At 36.1% G+C, this 25,426-nt stretch overlaps 3 protein-coding genes across 4 annotated transcripts; 1 reads left to right on the top strand and 2 right to left on the bottom strand.

Moving 5' to 3' along the window:
- Positions 1 to 1,180: 1,180 nt before the first annotated feature.
- LOC311079111 (uncharacterized protein) lies at positions 1,181 to 4,412 on the bottom strand. 2 transcript variants are annotated; one of them, XM_084108307.1, is made up of 6 exons: positions 4,254 to 4,410; positions 3,770 to 4,120; positions 3,318 to 3,671; positions 2,763 to 2,873; positions 2,574 to 2,626; positions 1,181 to 2,480 (listed from the first exon to the last, which is right to left on the bottom strand). In XM_084108307.1, exons 1-6 carry the CDS (start codon positions 4,300 to 4,302, stop codon positions 2,361 to 2,363), a joined length of 1,038 nt encoding a protein of 345 aa, XP_083964433.1. In that variant the 5' UTR covers positions 4,303 to 4,410; the 3' UTR covers positions 1,181 to 2,360. The 2 variants fall into 2 exon arrangements, with proteins under 2 accessions (XP_083964433.1, XP_083964434.1); XM_084108308.1 differs by having other exon boundaries at positions 2,062 to 2,480; positions 3,770 to 3,928; positions 4,254 to 4,412.
- A 13,827-nt stretch (positions 4,413 to 18,239) lies between these two features.
- On the top strand, positions 18,240 to 22,984 carry LOC311080075 (GTPase IMAP family member 8-like). Its single transcript, XM_084109839.1, has 5 exons — positions 18,240 to 18,433; positions 18,649 to 19,341; positions 19,641 to 20,405; positions 20,491 to 20,628; positions 20,835 to 22,984. The coding sequence occupies exons 1-5, from the start codon at positions 18,424 to 18,426 to the stop codon at positions 20,984 to 20,986; spliced, it is 1,758 nt and encodes a 585-aa protein (XP_083965965.1). The 5' UTR covers positions 18,240 to 18,423; the 3' UTR covers positions 20,987 to 22,984.
- Positions 22,985 to 23,127: 143 nt separating this feature from the next.
- Positions 23,128 to 25,161, bottom strand: LOC311080076 (uncharacterized protein). The gene is made up of 6 exons (XM_084109840.1): positions 25,129 to 25,161; positions 24,669 to 25,016; positions 24,472 to 24,546; positions 23,799 to 23,924; positions 23,590 to 23,621; positions 23,128 to 23,438 (listed from the first exon to the last, which is right to left on the bottom strand). Exons 2-6 carry the CDS (start codon positions 24,757 to 24,759, stop codon positions 23,298 to 23,300), a joined length of 465 nt encoding a protein of 154 aa, XP_083965966.1. The 5' UTR covers positions 24,760 to 25,016; positions 25,129 to 25,161; the 3' UTR covers positions 23,128 to 23,297.
- Positions 25,162 to 25,426: the final 265 nt, after the last annotated feature.

Genomic DNA, 25,426 nt, shown 5'->3' with positions numbered 1-25,426 from the left:
ACAAGTGAAAAGGGTAACATTTCAGTGGTGGTGTACGACAAACAACAAAAACAGGTCTGTATGGAATTTATTGGTTTATTAAACATAGCTTTTGGTAGCATAGTGGATCAAGAACTGAACTATTAACCCACAATTTTAAACCCTGAAAGAGACTATCCATCATAAACAGATAATATGTTAGGAACATTTAAATTTTAATAAAAATTAAGGCATGTGCTGGGAGATATGTACTGTAAATTTTTAAATAATGATGAATGAAATTGTATAAGCACATTTACATAGGCATAATATGTTGTATATCAAGGTAGAAAAATCAGTTTTTCTATTTTTGTGATCCCTCACTGCCATCACCTGGTAGCTTATAATAGTAGTTTTCTACACTGTTGTCACATGACCTCATCATGTTTCATGTGTAAAATCACTGTTGGCCGGTTTCACAGACGAGGCTTAAGTCTAGTCCCAGACTAAAATGCATGTTTGAGCGGTCTTAACTGAAATCAACTTGCATATCTTAAAATATGTCAGTGCCATTGTTTTGTCTCAAGATTCATACTAGCAATGGTGTTTTTTAAAGGCACATTTATAAAAGCTACTTAAAGGGACAGTTCACCCAAAAATGAAAATCACTCTCAAGTCATCCTAGGTGTATATGACATTCTTCTTTCAGACGAATACAGTCAGAGTTATTTAAAAAAATGGCCTGGCTCTTCCATGCTTTATAATGGCAGTGAATGATTGTTTCTGTTTTGAAGTTCATAAAAGTACATCTATCCATCATAAAAGTGCTCCACACGGCTCCAAATTAATATAACTCTGATTGTATTCATCTGAAAGAAGAATGTCATATACACCTAGGATGACTTGAGGATGATTAATCATGGGCTAATTTTCATTTTTAGGTGAACTATCCCTTTAAATGTCCTAACTGAACTAAGGCCTAAGCCTGGCTTAATCTAAGCCTAATCTGTGAAACCGGGCCTATGACATATTGACAATTAATTTGCATTAATTATTATAAATGATTTATCATTGCACATCATTATTTTTCTCTTCTCTTCTCTAATGATGTGTTCTACGGTGCGAGGGCGGGGCAACCTGTCACTCATATGAGATCGACCAATAGCAAACCACAACCATCCAATCAATTGCCAATGTACAAAAGCAAGTCCTGCCCTCAATCTTTTTCTCGTTGCAATGTTTCAGGTGACTTTTTCAGGTGAGGTGCATCCTGTTCTCGTATTGGAAATAAAAATGTCTGGTCAGCATTAATCCAAATGTAATCCAAATTTACTTTTACAATTCCAAAGAAAATTTACTTTTCCTATTCCAAAGAAAAAATAAACCCTACAACTCAGAAACCACATTCCTTTTTTCACAGTCACTAATCTCCACTTATTTTTCAAGCCTTCCACTGCAACTAAGGAAACCAGTTCCATGATTTGCATGGAAATTAACCCAAAAAATTCACCCCTAATTTCCCCTTCAATGAATATCTGTTTTTCTCCAAATACAGTATGTCACATTACGGAAGTAAAATGTATTACAAGTGCTGACTCATGTTGAATTTAATTCTCGCCAGTCTTATCACATCATGATGAGTAAAGAAGGATGTCCCCTCTGGCTTACTTAATCGGGGACACTTAATATTCAACAATATTACTGATTTGACTGCACTGACACTATTGGAGAACTGAACTGAGATGGACGATGACATCGCTGTTTTCTGCAGAAAACATGAAAATGAACTAATTTAATTACTGATTTTCTTTACATGGAACGGAATCTACACTGAACTATGAGACTAGTTTCTTTTTCTGTTATCACTGTAAAGCTGCTTTGAAACAATCTGTATTGTATAAAGCGCTATATGAATAAAGGTGACTTGACTTGACATGAATGATATGCTAAATATCATAGTTGATATGTCCTGTACTACATTCACTGGAAACGGAAGGTCAAATCGAGTGCATTGCATTTTGAGATGCACTATTTAACACACATGCTCTGTTGTGGAGGAAGTAACCATACAGTGTTGGGGATGAATAACTGAATTAGAGAAGGTTGACCTAAAAAAGTTGAGATGTTTATTCAAGTTGATGAACACACTACTTTCACATCTAGGTTTACCCTTACAGGATGTGGTTATGCTTTTATATAATTTTGCACGTTGTTTCTCTTATACAGAAATGTTAACACTCACAGCACGTTTCTTGAAAAAACAAGTTTAGCACGTAGCATTAAAGACGCACCAAGTGCATAGGAAGTTTTATCATTAGAGACACAAATATGGTATTTTTAGTGCACTCCTGGAGTTTGTGTTAAAAATTATGATGCGATTCGACAATCAGCAGCAATAGGTTTCAGATATTATCTCGCAACATCGGTCTAGAGTACAGCGTCTCCTCTAAGGTCCTCTTTCTCTGACCTCTTTTTGTGGAAAGGTTCAGGGCAGCATAGTTAATGTCATCAGTGTTGCGGTACTAGAAGAAAGAATTAAGAGACTTTTTTCAGCACTCTTTTCAATTACACGAGTTATTCACACATATGTTATTCACACATATGATTCTCCTAACCTCAACTCTGGTTGTTACGTCATTAGTGGTCTGGGTTTGTTGAGGCGTTCTAACTGTTAGAAGTCAAATAAAGCAGTACGAAAAGAGTTATTCTATTATATAAACACATACTTTCTAATATTAGGATTATTATTATTGATAATAATACTTGAACTGAAATTATATCACTTAAATGAAGAAATAGCTTACCTTTTCTTCTCATTGGTAAGCAGAGCAACAGATTGATGGGAAGGCTGATTGAACACACCAATGCAAGGCCAATTAAAATAAAATACTGCATCTTCTCATTATTATATTCATCTGAAACACAATAAACATTGCTCAACTTTATAAATCTACATAGTCTGTTATGTTATAACTAATATTTAGTTAAATTAAGTTTAAGCATGCAGGAGTATGATTATGAAAAGCAGAGCAATTATTATATTCATACTTTGACTTCATTGTTTTCTTTAAAAAAGGATTTTACTGAAAAGGGTTTTTTTTATGACTTAAGACATCTATCTATCGTTCTATTTTGTATCTATCGTTCTATCTATCATTCTATCTATCATTCTGTCGTTCCATCTATCTATAACTCATTTAAAAAAAGCATGTGTACTTATCTATCTTATCTAATTTATCTTTGAAACCTGGCATTATGTACTGCAAATATTGCTCTTATATGATAAATGGCTTGCGATGTTCCTACTTCGCAAGTCGCTTTGGATAAAAGTGCACTTCTTAAAAAAATAAGGCAATTACCTTCAATGACCAACGTTGTGCCGTTTCCAAATAAAACTTCTTCACAAGTTACCACAGCGCAATAGTACATCCCAGCATCAGAGAGACCCACATTCATCTTGGGGAGGTTGTAGAGACAGCTCTGCGTATTAGAAGTGGAGGCTGCAAAGTTCTTTCCACACTCGTTGTTCGTGTCTCCATGAGTGTAAACTATTCCTGGATGGATTGTGTCTGAACCCCGTCTGAACCAGTAGACTAGTTGTACTCCTTTATCACACATTTTCACTTGCACTGAGCACTGCAGAGTCACATTGCTTCCTGGCCTGATAACACCAAGCACAGGCTGTTGTATAACAGCAGCTTTCAGGTCTGCACCTATAGGGGGGGGGGGGACAATTGACATTGACAATAAATGTAATCACCCATCTTTATAAAAAAAAAAAAAAAAAAAAAAAATGTATTACAATCCTCACCTTTAACGAACAGAATAGTTCCAGTCACGAAGGAAACAATATTGGCAAAGGCAGCGCCACAGAAGTAAGTGCCTGAATCAGATTTCAAAGTCCTCGGGATGGTTAAGTTAAAACTATCAGCTGTTCGCACTGCATGAAATCGTTCAGTTTCTTCAAAGTCTGGAGAAAATTCATTCGGATGAGATTGGTGATATGAAGACACTACTAGGACAGGTTTCTCTCCAAGAACCTGTTTATACCATAATGCTCGGTGTAACTGATCATTTAAAAAAAGACAAGAGAACAACACACTGTCCCCCTCTTGAACAGTTAAAACCTGATCCACATGAGCAACATGGCAATTATATTCACCTGTTGGGAAAATTAATAACATGGTTTGCTAAGACGGTATGTAAATGTTTAGTTAAAGAATTATCAAATATTTTGTATATTGTGATTCAAAAAAAGAAAGAATGATAAAAAGGTTTTGTTATTTTGTACTTACAGACTTCATGAAGAAAGAGAAAAAGTATCATGTAGATGCTGCAATCCATTTTATGTTCTTCCTGGGTCTTTTGCACTTCTGTCTAAATGTGGTACTTGGTCTATGTGTCTATATGCTTTCTGAGGGTTTCATCATGTGACTCTACTGGCTCTCTGCATGCACATATTACTGCCCGTTTCCTGAAGTAAGCTGCTAAGTACAGTATGTAAGCAAATGCAACTAGCAGACATGCATTTTGAGGCCAGATGAATGCATTTTAGAGAGATGCTTAGGGTGGCGACATGCTAAAATCTTAATAAATACTTGTTACAAAACTTCATGATACATCAACTATAAAACAAAATGAATTGAATATTGTGGGACAAGTATGGTATGATACAAAAACATCAGAGCAGTCTGGAAGAGGTAGAAAGAAAATACTTAATTTGAAGAATATTTTAGTTGTATAAGGAGTATAAGTTCACCAATGAAAGCCATTGCGAGCTATTGCGCTAACACATGTTTTTTTCTGTATAAGAGTATATCTATGTATCTGTGTGTACTAGTGATATCTGACTGCCATCATCTGGATGTGACTAGTAGTACATTTCTGTATTTTTGCATAATGCTGCAACAGTAATTAAGAGAAAAACAAACCGTCTACTATATCTCTATTTTCCATGTTTGTGTCATTTTGGGGTTAATTTGTAATAATACTGATATTTTTTTGTCTATTGATGTCAAGCAATTTGCTCTGAAAGTTTTTTCCCCTCATTTGCATAATGCCCTCTCCATGGTGCTGAATTTAATGATAAATTATTGTAAACACACAATTTATCGATTTTTTCAGGTTTTAATGTGTAAATTTAAACATAGTAATGACATGCTGAATTACATGGCGGCACAATGTCACATAAATGCTATTATAAAATGAAAGCCCTATAAGATTTTAAACATTTTAAGACAACAACATAAAAGAAAATCTACTGTATAAAAGACGATAACAGAAGTCTCTCCCTCATCACTGTCAAAATACAAGACTTCATCTTGCAGCTGAATGCTGTGATGCTCGTATTATTTGTGACCACATGATAAGTGACATTCATTTAAACAATTTACAGACAAACAAAAGTCTAAAACAGTTACAACGTGACAAGCATTAAGAATGAGGAAATCCTTGTTTTACACTTCCTGTTTGCGAACAGATGCATAGACCACAGAATTGACCTCTTTGTGGCCTTTTATTTTACGTGAAGGCTGGACTGAAGAAAACTTCAGCGATGCATAATTTTCTGAGTTTATGTCAGCAGTCTGATGAGAGAATATAATTTAGACAATACTCAGTAATGTTACAGTATCAGTGGTGTAAAGTTTTTGAGTAAATGTAATTAGTAACTGTACTTAAGTATCTTTTTGGCTACTTTCTAGTTTTACTGAGTAACAAACATATTTGCACTATATTTTTTACTATATGAGTATATGTACTCTTTATTCCAATACATTTGTGATGAGTATGGCACCTAACTTTTTCTGCAGCAGTTTATTTCTGCTACAAAAGAAGTGATATCGCCATCTACAGGGCACTGAAGGTACTATATCTTATGTGTTTTTGTGTCTTATGTGTTACTCACCCAAACTTGTCAATAAAGCTACTTTACGTGAATGCGAGTGCATTAGCAGGTAGTTGCTGAATCTACGTAGTTGCTAGTAACTAGTTGCTAGTTTTTGAAATTGAGATTTAAACGTCATTTTATCATGTGTGGTTTGTTAGGATAGGACAATATTTGGCCGTGATACAACTATGTGAAAATCTGGAATCTGAGGGTGCAAAAAAATCAAAACATTGAGAAACTCGCCTTTAAAGTTGTCAATTTATGTTCGCAAGTGTGCTGCATTCACTCACAAAAATAAACGTTTTATATATTTATGGTAGGAAATTTACTAAATATCTTCATGGAACATGATCTTTACTTAATATCCTAATGATTTTTGCCATAAAAGAAAAATCTATAATTTTGACCCATACAATGTATTGTTGGCTATTGCCACAAATATACCCGTGCGACATGTGACTGGTTTTGTGATTCAGGGTCACATATGAGTTATGAAATGAGGACATGGCTTCAGCCGAACCAGCATGTCCAGTGCAAGAAGCCTTTGACTGTTTAATGTTACTTAACATTCTTTAATTTATCCATTATATTGAAAAGACCTTTTTGAAGGATATTGGTTTTACCTATTCCCTTTTTGAGCACTTGAACTTAACCCCTTAACGCCTGAATTTATATAGCTGTATATAAAAAAAAAAAAATTATGTGTGTTTTTGCCTTTAAGTAGATGGTAAATAATGTTGAGATTATCAATTTCACTTTTGCACAACAAATAAATAGAAATTTTGGTATGTTGCAAATTTGCGACAACGGGCATTTAGGGTAATATTTTTTACAAAATGGTAAAATTAATAAAACACATTTTCCCATCTCAGGTATGTAGATTTTATTCATGGCACAAAGTTGTTAGAACTTATAAAATTTTAATTGACAAATTAATGAATCTTGACAACAGCAAGAAACAAAACACTCTCCTACTCCCTAACATTGACAGTAGTTTTTATACATTCCATGTTACACTCTGTTTAACTCTTTCCTTGTTTCTCCAGTGCATACATTATATATTCTTATAGTGTTATATCCTAACGTGCTTTTTTTTGTGAAAAAAAAAAAATAATAATAATTTTTTGGGCTGAAACCATCTAAATACAGCATTATTATAATATGTAGCCATTAGCCCAATCCAGCCGTTATGGACCAATGTCGCAAATTTGCTACAAACAGAAATCTACAAAGTACGTAAAAAATATTCGTCACATGAAGTCTATATGAATAACATAGCTATAGAAGCAATCAATAAGCTGGTACATATTTTTATCTTAGCACAACTTAACTCATTTTGGGCAATTTCTCCACATTTGCGCCCTTGATATGCGGATTTTGCAAACCAAAATATTAGCTTCGGTGAACCGGAAGTAGTTCCCACTCCGACCGCTCCTACGAGAAACCAGTGCGTGCAAAATGTTCCTAGGTATGTATCGAATGTGCACAAACAGGCATTGGGGGAAAACACCATAGATATCATATATAAAGGCTAGATGTCTCGTGCGCGCTGCTGGCCAATGGAGGTCGACGTCCGCACGTGGCGGCCATCTTGCGGCAGTGCGCTCGCTCACTCGTTTAATGGTGCAAATACTTTTAAATAACCATAACTTGCCCAATTTTATACTGATTTTCAAACGGTTTGGTTTGTTATAAACGTCAGAGATGTAGTTATGACACTACATACATACACTGCATACATATGAAAAATTATAACATACATGTTCAAGCATTCGGAATTATAGCCACGTTAATAACGTTTGTAAGAAACCAAACCGTTTGTAAATCCGTCAATATTTCAGCGAGATATGAGGATTTGTGTGCATGCTGATCACTCACCTTAATGCACAGAGCACTGACATAAGATGGCCGAACGGTGATGCCGGAAGTGACTGCGCCATAAGACATCTAGCGTTTATATATGATATCTATGGAAAACACACGCTATCTCGCCTGCAGTCTGAATGGAAGGGGTTTGTTGCAAATTCGCGACAGTGGGCGTTAAGGGGTTAACTGAGACTTGAGTGTTTGTAGATGTTTTAGGAGTCGACCTTGATTTATTGCAATATTGAGGTGTTCCGTTTTATTTTGATTTTAGAAAACAAACATTGTTGCTCTCCTCACAAATCAACTGTTTCTTGTTTTTCACTGGTATGTCTTTTAGGTGTTGAGGACTGATGCATCTTTGAGCCTATATTCAGTACAAGTAAATACTTAAGTACTGTTAAAATCAGATATTCTAAGACGTATTAAAATTGGTGAGTCATTTTCGGTGTAAGGTATTCTGAACTTTTACTCAAGTATGATTTTGAGGTACTCTGTACACCTCTGTATGGTTTATGTATGTGTTATACATATATTCTGGATGGTTCATAAATATCTTAAATGCAAACAATGTGCAGCAAAATTTTACTTTGGGATTGTAAAGTACATTATTAAATATTATTATAAACCACTCATTAATGTTCATGTTTATTTGAGTGGCACAGCTTACCCACTCTCCCCAATAGCTGTGTATAATGTAAAAAATATAAAGCAACTCACCTGGGCTGTAGATTGAACCTCGACAACACCTTAAAATGTATCAAAATTAGAAATTAGAACAGTTACAGTTAAGTTAAAATTTATACACCACAGTTCAAAAATTTGGGGTCAGTAAGATATTTTTTAAATAACTTTAAATATTTTAATTTTGCAACGATGCAAAAGTGGTTGAAAAGACATTTATAATGTTAATCAAGAATCCTGAAAAAAATTATCACTATTTCAACATTGACAATCAACAAGCTGTTTTCAACATTCATTAGGCTATATTAAGAACTTTTTATTGAGCAGCAAATCATCATATTAGAATGATTTCTAATATGTGACGCTGAAGACTGGAGTAATGATGCTGAAAATTCAGCTTTGATCATCGGAATAAATTACATTTTAAAATAAAATAGAAAACAATTGCTTTAAATTTAAATAATATTTCACATTACTGTTTTACTGCCTGCGTGCGCACAAGAGACTACTTTCAAAAACAATAATAACATTAAAAACATCGTAATTCTTTGAATGGTAGTGTTAGCCGTTTTTTTGAGAGAATGTAATTTTGAAATGTGAGATGATTAAAAAAGGGTCTTACTTCTGTGTGCAGCTCTTCTCCATGACAGCACCATTATTATATTCACTATTACTGATATCACTAATACAGCGGAGAGCAGTGCGATGATATAGAACGTTGTTTTATGAGAAACAACTGGAAAAAAATGTTTAAGAAATAAGATGTAATTTTACCATGTAAATCTGAACAATCCAAATGGAATAAAATGTCTCTTTTTCTATTATTGAATTCTCTGAAAAAAAGTACTGATATAAGAAATATATTGCCAAAATATGAAAAAAGATATTACAGACATACTGATTGTGAGCAATAAAAAAAGTTTTACCCTCAGCTGTCAGTTTAGTTCCATTTCCAATGAATAGCTTTCCACATGTGACCACACTGCAAAAGTAAGTTTCATCACTGGTGAGGCTTTTGGGGACTTTGTGCACGCAGGTCTGTACAGTCGATCCAGACACAGAGATCTTCTCACACTGATCTTTCCTGTCTCCTTCACTGTAAATCAATCCTGAATGAGACTCCCTTGGTTCGTATTTAAGCCAGTAGACGCTTTGCTCTCCTGAACAAGTCTCACCAAAGACTGAGCAATGAAGAGTCACAGAGTCTCCTACATGATGCGAGTCCAAAACGGGACGCTGGATGACTTTAATTGGCTTTGCATCTCAAAAATAAAATAAAAATTCTTTAGTATTTGCAGTAATAATAATAAAACAAACTTAGAATTTCCAAATTTGGCTACATTCTCACAATCCAGGTTTCCACTCACCATTAACTGTTAGATAAGATCCCCCTCCAAAGTACAACGCTTCATACAACTGCACACCACAATGGTAATAAGCGGCATCTCTGGATGTAATCTTGGTGAAAATTAATGCAGATTTCTTGTCATCGACTTTGACTTCAAGCTGTGATTCATTGACAAATTCTTCTTGAAGGTTTATCTTCTTGTAATATGTGGAAACTATAGGGTTTAACTTTTGTCCTGGGATTTGTTTGAGCCAAACCCAGGTCACAACCGGATCAGCAGTGGTGTAGCATTCCAGGATGACCGAACCACCGACTGGTGCTGTGACTGAGACGTTTGGCTGGAAAACACTGGGTGTCATAGACACACCTGATATAAGAGAAGTCCTGATGAGTCCTGGGAAATCTCAATCATTTCCACAAAAAAAGGAGTACAGTTAACTTGTTGATGAATAGATAGATAGATAGATAATTTTCCTGTTTATTACTGTAAAGCTGCTTTTGAAACAATCTGTATAGTAAATAAAAGTGACTTGAAGGAAGCACAAAATACTCTATAGGATCATTCTCAAATCATGCTAGAAAAAAGGGTAACACTTTAGTTTAGGGTCCAATTCTCACTAATAACTAGTTGTTTATTAGCATGCATATTACTAGGATATTGGCTGTTTGTTAGTACTTATAAAGCACATATTAATGCATTATTCTGCATGACCATATTCTACATCCCTTAACCCAGTACCTAAACTTAATAACTACCTTACCAACTATTAATAAGCAGTAATTAGTAGTTTATTGAGGCAAAAGTCGTAGTAAATAGTAAGAATTGGACCCTAGTCTAAAGTGTGACCGAAAAGAGTAATCAGCTCGAGTCCTGCTGTCATTAAAGCAAAAGACGGACCAAATATTGAGAAAGTCTGGAATTCATATGTAATTGTCAATTGAACTTTTAAACTCAAATAGTTTAAAAGTTAAATCAAACACTGTAAAAAAATTCTAACCCTCCCAAATCAAAAATTTCAAGTGACCGATAACATCTAAATTTTTCAATTGGCCCAAGTGAAATTCTTGTTGCAATAGTCTGTTAACATTGGCTCAATGAGAAATAATACGTCAGACTAATTGAAAAATTTAGATGTTATCGGTCACTTGAAATTTTTGACTTGGGAATGTAATTTTTTTTTACAGTGAAGGTTATTCTGATAATATAATGTATTTTTAAAAAAATCCTAAATAAATAAATGGAAGATTACTTACATGATATGTAGAACATAAGAGCGTATGTGTGCAGAGCAAACCTCTTGATAGCTGGCATGTGAGCTGTCTCCATCCTGAGAACAAAATGACAATATGGCATATAAACTGATACATTTCAGTATAACGTGTATGCAAATTGTCCAAACTACGAAAAAAGTTCTCATTGGCTGAGTGAAGTTATTACAATCATTTAAACCTTCTCTGTCTTTCAGTTAACACCCCTTGTCCTCATTAACTTTTCCAATAAACAAGTCTTTGACCTAGTGGACTTCCTGCAGTCAATATAGTTCTAGATCTATAGAAACATATAGGAACATTTCTTTATTTGTATCAGTGTATTTAACTTTTCTGTAGAAATGTATATTAAACAGCTCTGTGGGGCTCTATGACACCACAATGTTTTTTGAAACACAATATCAAATGCCATGAACGTTGTGAATATGCAACAACATGTTAAAAATATAAAAAAAACAGAGACTTTGTAAAAAGGTCAAAGGTCAGCAAACAGTTCTCTGTCTGTTTTGCATTTTAGCAGATATATATATATAAAAGTATAAACTAAGTGTACATGATTTATTGTCATGGTATGAGAGAAGCAGGCAGGAGAGTAATACAAAAACAGGGTTTTATTGAACAGAGACACGGAGTGGAACAGCAGAGGTGACTGGTGAGTATATATGTAGAAGAATTGGTACTGGATGTAGAGCTGGCTGCTAATCTTGATTTCTTGTTTGTAGATGAGGACCGTGGATATAGCGGGCAGATGGCTGGAGACAGAAGACAGATGACGGAAGACAGGATGCGGGTGATCGGCGATGAAGTACAGAGAGGTATCTTCGAGGTAAGTAGCACAGGTAGTTGAGTAGAGTCTGTGTGTTCACGTAAAGATGAGACCAGACAAAGAAGTGAAGGGGAAGTGTCTCTTTATAGTGAGCGTGGTGACCGCTCCCTCCAGCCAATGTCTCCACTCTTCAAGAGCCAGCTTGATGGCGAGCAGCTGAGGCATCCACTTAAACGATGGACGGAAGATCTGGATTAGGGTGGACCTGTGTTGTAGATGTGCCCTATGTTTACTGTACATCTTTCTACAGATATCAGCAAGTCCAAGAATGATGTACCAGTACAGCCCAACTTGAATATATTCCCAACCACTTTGATGGGGGACAAATGATGGAGCTTCAGGCCAAACTGGTATAATCTTCATCCATGGCTTGAGTATTCTGTCATGATGGACTCTACATATTGCTTTGCATGTAGACATTTTAGCACACCAAATGCCCCAGACACTGTTTTTGTTTCAACACCTGGTTTTAGAAACTGGAAAAAAGCAACTATGAGAGATGCAGGGTTTTCAGTACATGCAAAGTCTGAACGACACAAGTGTGCAGTGATAGCATGGAGGGATTATCAAAGAGCTGTTAAAACTGATGCAACACTAGCAGATCTTCTTGACAAAGAACACACTAAACAAGTACAAGAAAATCGGGCATACATTAAAATAGTTGGGGAAGTGCTGTTTCTTACAGCTACATAAAACATAGCACAAAGAGGACACGATGAATCTGAAGAGTCCAATAACAAAGGAAACTTTAGGGAAATTCTTAAAACAGTTGCTAACCACGACCCACTTGTTAAGAGAAGATTAACTTCCATTTTTAGCATCATGGCAGATGAAACAAAGGATATTTCAAAAAGGGAACAGATTTCTTTCACACTCAGGTACTATAACAATGGGGCCATTAAGGAGAGTTTTCTCCATTTTGAATCTGGAGAGAAGTTAGATGCTGCAGGGCTTACTGGAAAAATAGTGCACTTACTGGAACGTTATGGCCTGAACTACAAAAATAACCTTGTAGGCCAAGCGTATACGATGGCGCTGCCGTTATGAGCGGTAAGCATTCAGGGGTTCAGGCAAGGATCAAAGAACAGGCTACATTTGCCTTCTACATCCATTGTAGTACACATTGTCTCAATTTAGTGTTAGTTGATGTAGTCAAAAGTGTCCCAGAAACAGAGGAGTTTTTTTCTTTGTTACATAGTCTTTATATTTTTACCTCTGCCTCATATGTGCACCCAAATGGCTGTCTCTCCAAAGAGAAATGTATGGCAGAACAAGAGAGCTGCAACGTTAAAGCGACACACGTTGGGCATGCCGATTTCTAGCCCTACGTAATATTATGGACACTCTACCTCCCCTTAAACGACTACTGCAAGAGATTGCTCAAGAACGTCATGGTGAAAAAACTGTTGAGGTCCAAGGTCTTCTGGCTCAAATTGACCTAGAATTTGTTGTGCATCTTGTTACTCTGCGTTAGTTCTTTGGGGAGATAAAGCTACTGTCTGACATGTTACAGTCACAAACTGTTGATCTGTCAAGAGCTGTTGACTTAGTAAATGTTTTAGTCCAGACATTGAAATACCACAGGCAGGAGTCTTTTTTTGATAAGTTGTGGGATGAAGCATTGAATATTTGTGAGCAGTGTGATTCTGCAACAACGTCAGTGGCGAAACATCAGAAAATGCTGAGCTCTAGACTCAGTGGCTACTGCACACTAGGCACTGTTGGTCAGAGGGAGGTAGAACGCGACAAAGATATGTTTCGTACGTCATTTTTCAATCCTGTAATTGACAGCATGCTCAATGAGATGAAAAGACGTTTCTCCAATACCAACTGTGAGCTCATGAGAAGCATACAGTCTCTCAGCCCCCAGAGTGATGCCTTTTTAAAGGATAGCAATGTTTTTTTCATTTGGCCGTTTGTATAATGCAGACATTGATGATTTAGGGCATGAGCTCCATCAATTTAAGAGAGTTTTGGACAGAAAAATACAGAGTGGTGAAGTTAAAAAGCCATGCAGTACAGTTGAGCTGGTTTGTTTTATTGAGCCATGCAGGGAAGTTTTCTTTGAGCTCTTTAGACTGGGCAAGATTGCTGTAACCCTTCCTGTAAGGTCAGCCTCTTGCGAACGCAGTTTCTCCATACTGAAACTGATAAAAACCTTCCTGCGGTCCACCACTACTGATGAGAGACTCAGTGATCTTGGTGTCCTGAGCATAGAGTCCAGAAGGGCCAAGGCTCTGGATCTTGATGTATTTGTGGACCGTTTTTCCAGACAGCACAACCGCCGTATCCTGTTGCTGTAGTGTAGTGCAGTGGTTCTCAATCCTGGGCCTGGGGACGCAGAGCTCTGCACAGTTTGTATGTCTCCCTCATTTAACACACCTGATTCAGATCATCAGCTCGTTAGGAAAGAGCTCTGAACTGAACTGGGTGTGTCAGATAAAGGAGACATATAAAATGTGCAGAGCTGTGGGTCCCCAGGACCAGGACTGAGAACCACTGGTGTAGTGTATCTATATTTTATTAAAATTTAATTGTTCCAGCATTGTTGTGCCAATTCAAACATTTAAGTGTGGACTCAACTGTCCACAGAAGTGGGGCTTCCATAAATAAGAAATGGCACATTGTTGTACCCTTTGTTGTACCCTGGAGTTTTGTTCACATTGAATTGACACCCTGTATTTGTACCCTGTATTGTATTTTTCATTTTTTTGGCCCTACCTCTTTTGCACCTGCACTCACTCTTGTACAAAATAAATGTTTATATGATTTTAAAGTAAAATAAATTTTATAATCTTTAAATATAATTTGTTGCCATTTTTAATGTACCCCTCTGGTTAAACACTGTCCCCTCCTTGGCCCCCCTAGTAAAATTTGTCCTGAACCGCCACTGTTTAGAACCATAATGAAATGTAAGCAATAAGTCTGGCATTTACTGAGAGTGGTACTTCTATTAAAAGCTTTTGCAGCTTGTTTTGACCAAAGTGCATGTCTCAGCGGGTTTCTCCTACACCAGTGTGTGTGCGTTTATCTTAAAAGGTCACTGGTGGCACAAGAACAAACACACATAAAAGAAATCAGGTCAGCATAACGCATCCTGAAACGGAAACTAGTGAGGGTCTGCTATTGCTTTAGTGCAAAGACCACAACATTAGACCAATGCAAGCTTAACACTTTGCAAGTGACCGCAAAAAGCATAATTTGGCTATTTTGAATGAGAGAAAGTAATGTGGGTTGGTTATCGCACATCAAAACACTTATAAACAGATAAACAGATAAGTGTGTGTGTGTGTGTGTGTGTGTGTGTGTGTGTGTGTGTGTGTGTGTGTATACAGGATTACATTGTGGGGGGACCAAATGTCCCACAAATATAGAGAAACCAAGTGTGTGTGTGTGTGTGTGTGTGTGTCCAAGTAAACCCTACATTATGAGGACAAAATGTCCCCACAAAGATGGCAATATCCAAAAAATGTTGGTCCCCATGAGGAAAACAGCTTATAAATCATACTAAGTGTTGTTTCTTGAAAATGTAAAAATGCAGAAAGTTTTCTGTAATGTGTAGGGTTAATGTAAGGTGATTGAATATGCAGTATAAAAATCATTGTGCCAATGGAAAGTCCCCATAAAACATGAAAACACAACGTGTGTGTGTGTGTGTGTGTGTGAGTGTTTGTGTTTGTGTGTGTGTGCGTGTGTGCGTGCGTGTGTGTGTGTGCGTGCATGCGTGTGTGTATGCGTGTGTGTGGTCCTGGTATTCTCATCTTTAGATAGTAATTTTTGGTCCCAATGGAGGGAAAAAAACGGGGGGGGTTTATATATTTTTTTGAATTTACAAATGCAGAACGTTTTCTGTGAGGGTTGTTGTTAGAAGATAGAATATACAGTTTGTACAGTATAAAAATCATTATGTCTATGAAAAGTCCTCATCAAGCATGAAAACCCAACACGTGTGTGTGTAGCCTAAATAAACTTTCTCAAATAGCCTACATATAAAAGTAGCCCATGTTTTGTTTTTTGTTTTTTATTAAACGCATACAGTATAACCTATAAGAACCCCGATATAGCTTTTAAACTACATAGCAAATGGTTTGTAACATTTAAAAATATCTGAGCTTTACTATTTGTCCTTATAATTCCAATGCAACTGTTGTTATTTCTTTAAACAGCGTTTCTGTGTAACTTATTGTATGAGTGTTAATTTATTGTTCTGAAAATCAAATTAAGGCAACAACCCCTTACAGGCCTGAGGCTTAAAACAGAAGGTACAGCACTTATAGGACAAAAGCAGTCAAACACAGCCATAAAAGAGGACGAGCCCGACCACTCAAAACTTTCTGCACTAACCTGTAAAATGTTGTTTTTATTTAGACTAATTTGTTTTGAATGTTCTACTTCCTATTCAACAGTAGGAGCTGCACAGCTAAAAATAATGGTTGCCCAGGGGTGTTACTGAAATGACTCTAGTCCTGTAGGTGGCAGTAATGCACCCTTAAGCTGGTTTAAGAAAGAAAGAAGAGAAAAAAAACAGCAATGGGACAGGGAGACATCTATATACCATACAAAATAAAGTTGGTTCTGTGAAGAATAGAGGAGGGAATAGTCAAGTCAAGTCAAGTCATCTTCATTTATATAGCGCTTTTAACAATGTAGATTGTTTCAAAGCAGCTTTACAGAGATAAACGTATAATTTAAGGTAAGATTGTTTTGGCTTTATAGCGGTTCTTAAAGTTATATTCCAACTAAAGTTAGTTTTGATTGATTCGCTTCCGTCGCAACGATCATTTGTTATTAAATTAGGGGCCGCTAAGACGACACCATTCTCTCTACATAGACTTTAAACGCGACCCTGTGAGAAAAGCTGATGGCATTCACATGCGCATTAAGAATTGGTTCTATAGTTATGTGCGTTTGAATATATGTGTGCAGGTTTGTAATTCCCTACAGACCAAGCCTAAACAAAGTACTGGTGTTTCCTTATAATTTTTGATACAGAATTTTATTTTATTTTATTCAATTCGGGGTAGGTACGCGAATTGAGTTTTCCCGACGACGCTTTATCTGGAGTGGGAAAGGGATCGTCCATAGGGAGAGACTAGTTGGCACTTCAGCACTGCGTTGTCATCGGGTTCAGGCGAAGGTCCTTCGTCAGATCTGTATACGGCCTGGATGCGGCAGGCTGCGGGAAAACCTCGGGATAAACAAAGACACTAAAATTAGCGTAGATGCCATTCTTCTCATGATGTAACGAGTACATCAGGATTTATGGGAAGTGTTCCCGGTTCCGGCTGACCTAATCTATGCAGCCTAACATTGAATTATAGAAGTCTATAATGTATTATGTGAATGCTAGGTCAAAGAGATGTGTCTTTAATCTAGCTTTGAACTGACAGAGTGTGTCTGCTTCCCGGACAATGGTAGGAAGACTGTTCCAAAGTTTTGGTGCTAAATAGGAAAAGGATCTACCGCCAGCAGTCAATTTTGATATTCTATGTATTATCAACTGGCCGGAATTTTGAGATCGCAATAGACGTGAAGACAATAATGCGTTAAGAGCTCGCTTAAGTACTGCGGAGATACAGTAAACCATTTAGTGCTTTGTAAGTAATCAGCAATATTTTAAAATTGATGCGACGTTTAATAGGGAGCCAATGCAGTGTTGACAGAACCGGGCTAATATGGTCATACTTCCTGGTTCTAGTAAGAAGTACGCCATACTGAACTTGTGATCGATAAGACATCTCTTCATTTACTGCTACAAACTGATAACGGTCAGATAAGTATGATTTAAACCATGCTAGTGCAATTCCACTAATGCCAACATAGTTTTCTAATCTATTTAAAAGAATGTTGTGGTCAGTGGTGTCAAATGCAGCACTAAGATCGAGTAACACTAATAGAGAGATACAACCACGATCAGATGATAAGAGCAAATCATTTCAATAGAAAAGAAGAAATAGTTATGGCCAGATTAAGAATAGGTCTCAGTAATTTGAATACACTATACATTTTAGGGAAGCACCCAACTGCTTTTTGTGATTATTGTAAGGTTTTAGAAAACTATAGAACATGTGCTTATGATTTGCAGGTCTATTTCTATTACCACAAAAAAATATCCAATTTCTCGATCAAAATAATGGACAGATTACCAAAATAATCATTAGTGACAGCCCTAGATTAATGTTTAAGTTATACAATGACCTACAACATAAACAATTCCTCTGGTATTTCAGCTATTTCTCTATGTAATTTTCCAACTTACTTCCATACTGACAAGACAACTATCAGTACACTTACCAAGAGATTTGATGGGGGTGGGGGAGGAGTGTTTTTGACCTATTACTGGTTTGTCCAGTTTATCAACATTAAACAACATGATCAAAACAGAGATAGTTCAAACACGCATCAGTTTTAGTTTCTCCTTCAATGGAAAGAAGCCATTTTATGAAATGCAACCATTTTCATGAACACAATTTTTTTTTTTTTTTTTTTAATCTGCAGTAAAGACACTAAAAAAGGACTGAGAGAAGAATTGATCACTGAGAAGGATTAATTATTTTTTCAAGCAATATATTTTATTTGGATTTTACAATGGCAGACGGTAAGAGACATCAAATTGTAGGATGTGGTGATTCTTCTTTCTCTTTTTTGTAATCAAACACTTTAAAATAATTTTCATGAAAATTAATTAAAAAAAATAATGTTTAGTAGATAATTAGTTAAAAAAATTATATATTCAACTTCTATAACTTCTATAGAGTACAAAGTATATATATCAAAATACTTTGTCATCCTCTTCCTGCTTTTGTTTTACAGAATTGCGATTAGTGTTATTAGGAGGACATTGGAGTGGTAAGAGTAATGTGGCACACTCCTTTTTAAATGTTAAATGTGAATCTGATCAAACGACCACACAGTGTGTGAAGATGGAAGGAAACATTCAAGGCAAGAAAATCATTCTTGTGGACACCCCAGGCTGGTGGAAGTGTCATCAGTTTTGTGACACCCCAGAGCGCCTGAAAGCGGAGCTTGTTAGGAGCACCAGTATCTGTCCACCGGGACCTCATGTTTTCCTCCTGGTGATAGAGGTTGATTTTGCTTTCTCAGAGAAGCACGGGAAAGTAGCTGAGGGTCACGTGCAGTTCATTAGTGAAGACACCTGGGATCAAACCATTATAGTCTTCACAAAACTCAAACATTTGGGTGACAAAACTATAGAGCAATATGTAGAATGTGAAGGGGAAACCTTGAACAAGCTTACTCAAAAATGTGGAAACAGATATGTTGGTTTTGACACTGACCTGGATAGAGATGGTTCCCAGGCGAAAGAGCTATTTAGGCAGATAGAGAAACTTGTTGCTGAAAACAATGGCCGATTTTTTAAAGCTGATGCAAGAAGGCTGATGGATTTGGAGATTAAAATAAAAAATGTGGAAGAGAGAGCAACTGCCAGAGCACATCAAGTTTTGAAGAAGAGAAGAAAACTGGAAGAAATAAAAAGTGATGCTGGTCAGTGTCCAAAGTTTGTTGTTATTTTACTCAGTATAACCATAAATTGCATTGCATAAAAATGATCAATTGTTGTTTACATTGCAATCAGCTGTAGCCTACAACATAGACAAATACAGTATACTAAAGTCTCTTAATGAAACAAGTGAAGTTTGTTATAAAAACTACAATTATATTTATATATAATACATATATATATATATATATATATATATATATATATATATATATATATATATATATAATATTTCACAATTCTATATATTTTAAATATATTCTAAAATACATATTTTCAACAGAAGCAGAGCATGATGTTACACCTCTGAATATTGTGCTGCTGGGCTGGGTCCTGTCAGGCAAGACATTAGCTTGCAGTGCCATCTTGGGTGATGACATTTCATTTGACAAGACTGTGAAGTGTGTCAGAACATGTGGAGAAGTGAATGGAAGACAGGTCACTGTGGTGGACACACCAAGCTTTTGGAAATTTCTTCCGTATCAACTGAACACAGATTCAGTGAATACTGAGATCTTGAAGGCAATGGATCCTTCCCCCCATGCAATCCTCTTGGTTATACCGGCAGACACGTCGTTTTCAGAAGAGCAGATGGAAGTCATATTAGAAAACATGAGCCCACTTGGTGAAAAGGTCTGGAGGCAAACCATGGTGCTCTTCACATGGGGAGGATCATTGGGAAACAAACCTATTGAGTACCACATTGAAAGTGAAGGGGACGCCCTTGTGGGACTTGTCGAGATGTGCGGGAACAGATATCATGTGTTTGAGAGCATGAGAGAAGATTGCACCCAAGTAAATCAGTTACTGGAGAAGATTGAGGAAATGATAAAGAAAAGTGCTCTGCTGGAAAGCAATGATGAACATCAGGGGAAGAAAAAGAAGTCCCAAGAAAGAGAAACCCTATCTGAGTGGCTTCGAGTTGAGGATGTCAAAAAATTACTTAATGAAGAATGGGAGAGAAGTGATACTGTGAGAGAGATGTTGAAAACATTGAGATCACAAAGATTTGTCAAAAGTGGAAGAAGTTTAGATTTACCTCTGAATTGTATGTGTAATTTTTTGCAATACATTTATTTTGATCTCAGTGGCTTATACTCACTTTAATTGCCTCATTATGCTTTTGCTTGCAGTTAGTGGAGGAGTAATAAATACAGAATTATTTATCAACAAACACCAGCTGAAAGATGCACTTGAGAGGGAATGGAATCGTCGGGAAGCAGCACACATGGCTAGGAAACAGTATAAACTAAAATGTCTTGATGCCAGTGGTAAGTACAGAAAAAAATTATACGATTCACTTATTTGGAAAAGTTTGGCTGAGAGTGGCGGTTGCTAATAAAGTTCTGTGCTGCCAACAAACAGATTGCAAATTCAACTGCCAAGTCACATACTAAGTTTCTTTTGAAAAACTGTCAAAAATGTCAAAGAAAAACTGTCAAAAAAATAACTAAAGCTTTGTTTTATTTTCTTATAGCAGAGATGTCCTCATGTGCTGATAAAGAGGACATACAGATGTCTTTGGCTAAGGTGCATGACTGGTGTCAGAGGCTTCCTTTATCAGACTATGGAAGTGTTTCCAGCTATGAAGAACATGACAAGACTGAACAGGATAAAGATCAATCATGAAGACAATCTGAAAATGCATGTTTAAATTTTTGTCATGCAGTTATTATTATATGTCATGTTCATACAAACAGATTGTAGGCTACTTTTTATTATCTTTCACTGATCCATTAATCTGCTTTAACAAACACTAGCTGGGTGCACACTGCGATTTTGGCCGTGATTTGGCCGTCTAAGACACATTTTGCAAATCCTAAAAGAATCCTCTGATCCTTGGCTAAAATCTGAAGTCTTTGAACATTAGTTTGACAAATTTGACCTCCGACGAAATTCTGGCAGTGTCAGAAGATTTGACTCGCAGTCCTGCAGTGTGACTTCTCATATGATGGCCGTCAAATTGTCTTTGTTTTTCCGTGATGCATCATTTCAGTCCCGCGTGTAATGCAGCTCACTGTCACTGAACGTGTCATTGATTGATGATGTAAAACTCCGGATAAGTTTTCTTGCGTGCGTCCGTTTTTAACGCATCTTGACTGTCGTACAGTCTGACATTAATGACATCTGAGATCTTATAGTGTGACATGGCTTACAGCGATGATCACGTTCGAACAGTCTGACGAGCAATAATCGTAAAGAATGATAATAAATCGCACAGTGTGCACCCGGCTTAAGGCCCAGTTTCACAGACATTAGGATTAGGCCTTAGTTCAATTAGGACATTTAAAGGGGTGGTTGATTATGATTTCACTTTTCTAACTTTAGTTAGTGTGTAATGTTGCTGTTTGAGCATAAACAACATCTGCAAAGTTACAACGCTCAAAGTACAAAGCACAGGGAGATATTTTCTTTTAAAGAAATTGCTTTTTAAGGACTAAATGGCTGGTAGGGACTACAGGACATTCCTCCCGGTTTAGTGACATCACTAACCCTATAATTTACATAAATCCTAATGACAGAATATGCTAATCAATGACTAGAAGATAACTGCACATAAGCTACAGAAATTCATCAACTAACCATTCATGAACGTTGTCTACATGTTGTCACTTCTTCTTGAGTCTCTGACTCCAGTTTGAATATAAAAGGCTAAAAGTTTGTGAAATTTGTGCTGGGAGCAGCAGCTCATTTGCATTTAAAAGGACAGACACAAAAACAGTGCATTCCCCATTTTTAAAGGGGCTATATGCTTTTTTCTGAAATTTAAACTCGCGACTGACACCTGTGGCCAAAAAACGGAACTGCTCTTCCTTTCTGCTCGCTCTCGTACGTGCACACTTCACAAGTCATCCGCTGCAAAGAAGTCAACATTATGTTTACAGAGGTAAGAACAGTCAAATACATATATTGTTTGAGAAACTAAGTTTGTTTGCTGACTAGCGGTGGTGGCAGAGTGATCTGAAACGTTTAACATGATCGCGCTTGACGTCACATCCGCAGACAGCGCGCGAAAAATCCGACCCGACAGAAAATAGGAAAAATAGGATACAGGCTTATAGGTGCACCCACTGTGAGCTGACAAGGTGTCAGTATGCTCATCAGGAGATGTTTGAGTCATACATGGTCAAATAAAAAGGCTATTGTTACGTTTATTTTGGGGAAACAGTTGCATATAGCCCCTTTAACATGCTATATAAAAATATCTGTGGGGTATTTTGAGCTAAAACTTCACATACACACTCTGGTGACATCAGAGACTTATTTTCTACTTTACCTTTTATCTACTTTACCTTTTAGCATCAGATATGCTATAAGATGGACTTATTTTCCATCTTGTGAAAATTGCATTATACCACCCCTTTAAGTGGCTTTTATAAATGTGCCTCAGAAGAAAAAACAAACATTATTGAGAAAAAAAAATGACATTTCAAGACTCTTTTGGTTTTAAACAAGGACTGTTAAATTGTTAAAGTAGTTTACTCCAACACAAAATCTTTAAAACACTAGCAAATTGAATCTACTTTACCTTTTAGCATCAGATATGCTATAAGATGGACTTATTTTCCATCTTGTGAAAATTGCATTATACCACCCCTTTAAGTGGCTTTTATAAATGTGCCTCAGAAGAAAAAAAAAAAAAAAACATTATTGAGGAAAAAAAAATGTTAAACTGGCATATTTTAAAATATGTCAGTGCAAGTTGCTTAAAGTTAAAACAGCTCAAACATGCAATTTAGTTTGTGACTGACTAGACTTGAGCCTTGTCTGTGAAACCGGGGGTATATTTATATACAGCACACAAAAGTTATTCAAAGTAAAATTTAGAGGAACTCTGTTTACATATGTACAGTAATGGATGCTTTTGAAATATCAATATTAATAATACATGTTTATAAAAAGGCAAATAATTTTGTGAAGATAAATGTCCAATCATCTGTTAAATCATGTGATCAGTCGGCTTGTAGTTCACTTCACTGTATTCAGATGTTTTCACTGTATTCAGTCTGTTGTTTGATCTTCTGGCTGGAGGGACGGAGGCAAAACTCACGGCTGCATAATTCACTTCTGAATCTCCAATCTGTAAAAAAAAAAAATGCAAAGCTTATTTATTTATTTTTTCTGCTTGAGAAGCTAATTACATTACTTATGTTAAAATGTTTAATATTTAGTGGATTAGAAGTACATATTATAGTACAGAAGAAAATGTATTTTGTATTTTTGAAAATTACCTCACATGACGGAGATGCTAGATTTGTAGATCCTTCAAAATTTGCAGACAATTATAGTTAAACTTTGACATACATATTTGTGATTGAATATTGAAAGAGTTTGTACAACATATTTGTATATTAGACTGTATACGACTTTTTCTGGATCAACAGCCTATTCAATTAAACTCTTAACGCTTAACTGATGGAAAGTGTGTGTGGAATTTTACCTCTATGCCTGTTTCCCCAGCGTTTGCAGTGAACAACAAGGAGTGTGACAATTACTATCACAAAAACAACATTGGAGGATATCAAGAAAAGTAATACAGGATCCCATACTTTTTGATTGTTGCTGTCTGAAATGGAGAAAAAGATTTTTAAAAAAATAATTTAATAAAACACATTCTGCTCATAGTAAAATTAGTTATTCAAATACTGTGAATATACATTACTAGAACTGCTAGCTATGTGTTGTGAATATACTTTTCCATGACTTGAAACTGTATACAGTGGTCCAAACAAACATTTTAACACTTAAACCATATACTTAAAGATAAATAAATGTCTTTGCATTAGATAACAAAGTGTCAAACCAAGTGGGACTCGTTTTAAAGATAGTGTAAGCACACTTTTCAAGCAAAACATTTTGACGAAAACATTTAGATTATGATAACTTGAAGAGAACTGACTTCATACATTTATTCAAAAGACATCTTGTGAATCATTGGTGAACTTTGCTGTTCTTGTTTGCAGAATCCACTTGGTTGGATATTTTGTTATGTAATGCAATGAAATTCATGCTATTTTAAGCGTGGCTTAAGGATGCAAATATTTTTTAGGGCCACTTTTGTGACAGTCACCAAAGCAGGTTAACTAAATCATAGTAATTTAATGAATAATTACCGTTATTCTTAAAAGTGGTTCCATTCACAACTGGATTCTCCCCACATGCCACATTAAAGTCTTTAGATTCAGTTCCTTTGAAATAGCAAATAAACATTTCAAGACTCTTTTGGTTTTAAACAAGGACTGTTAAATTGTTAAAGTAGTTTACTAACACAAAATCTTTAAAATCTTTTAGCAAATTGAATCTACTTTACCTTTTAGCATCAGATATGCTCCGGAAATAAATTCTAATAAATTCAAGAACACCGTCCCACAATAGTATATTCCGATGTCCTCCTTGGTCATAGCTGTGATGTTCAGATGAAAAGATCCTTTGCTTGCTGAAATATTGAATCTCCCATTTTTAAATTCATCCTTAAATTCTATATCTTTCCAATAATTGACTAGTACAATAGGCTGAGGGATCTGCCCAATGCTCTGTTTATACCAAACCAGTGTGTTGCCAAAACTTTTTTTCGAGAAGCATTTGATTGTAACATCATCTCCCAGGTGGAATGTTTGTAACAAGACATTTTCACCACTGTGATCAGGTCGAACTCCAGCTAAAACAGAACAGTGAGGTTTCATTTAAACACTAAATATGCATACATGGAACTGACTAATAAATACATAAACATTTAGACAGTGGAAAGAAGGGGTAAAAAAGCTACTTACGAGCCCAAAAGATCAAAATGGCCCAAACGATCATGTTTGAAGCAATGGATGTGTGAAAATGCTCTTTAGAAGACTTGCATGTGATGTGATTGGTCACTTTCAAACCAAGATTTGAAAGAGTGTGATTGGTTGAAATCAACCTGGTGTATTTTACCCCACTCCAAAATTGGACCAAAAGTGTTAGTAAAGATATGAGGTGAGGATCAATGCCTTTGTCACTATATTCTCTGCAAAAATAATCTGGTTTTGTTGAGCTAAATTGCTCTGCTCCTGGCCGAATATACATTGAAATATACAC

The sequence above is a fragment of the Abramis brama genome, assembly GCF_963993115.1.
Source record: "Abramis brama genome assembly, chromosome: 3".
In the NCBI taxonomy this organism is placed as follows: domain Eukaryota; kingdom Metazoa; phylum Chordata; class Actinopteri; order Cypriniformes; family Leuciscidae; genus Abramis; species Abramis brama.
Note: the sequence above shows the minus strand (reverse complement) of the source record. Positions and strands in the feature narration are given on the sequence as shown.

What these genes read in the sequence shown, in the direction of transcription:
- LOC311079111 (XM_084108307.1), bottom strand. Translation starts at nt 4,302, where the DNA reads ATGGATTGCAGCATCTACATGATACTTTTTCTCTTTCTTCATGAAGTC. An exon ending in TCTCTTTCTTCATGAAGTCT is followed by an intron (nt 4,121 to 4,253) that starts GTAAGTACAAAA and finishes TTTTCCCAACAG; the next exon opens with GTGAATATAATTGCCATGTT. An exon ending in AACTATTCTGTTCGTTAAAG is followed by an intron (nt 3,672 to 3,769) that starts GTGAGGATTGTA and finishes CCCCCCCTATAG; the next exon opens with GTGCAGACCTGAAAGCTGCT.
- LOC311080075 (XM_084109839.1), top strand. An exon ending in AGAAATAAAAAGTGATGCTG is followed by an intron (nt 19,342 to 19,640) that starts GTCAGTGTCCAA and finishes TATTTTCAACAG; the next exon opens with AAGCAGAGCATGATGTTACA. An exon ending in AAAATGTCTTGATGCCAGTG is followed by an intron (nt 20,629 to 20,834) that starts GTAAGTACAGAA and finishes ATTTTCTTATAG; the next exon opens with CAGAGATGTCCTCATGTGCT.
- LOC311080076 (XM_084109840.1), bottom strand. Translation starts at nt 24,759, where the DNA reads ATGACCAAGGAGGACATCGGAATATACTATTGTGGGACGGTGTTCTTG. An exon ending in AGCATATCTGATGCTAAAAG is followed by an intron (nt 24,547 to 24,668) that starts GTAAAGTAGATT and finishes GCTATTTCAAAG; the next exon opens with GAACTGAATCTAAAGACTTT. An exon ending in TAGCATCTCCGTCATGTGAG is followed by an intron (nt 23,439 to 23,589) that starts GTAATTTTCAAA and finishes TTTTTTTTACAG; the next exon opens with ATTGGAGATTCAGAAGTGAA.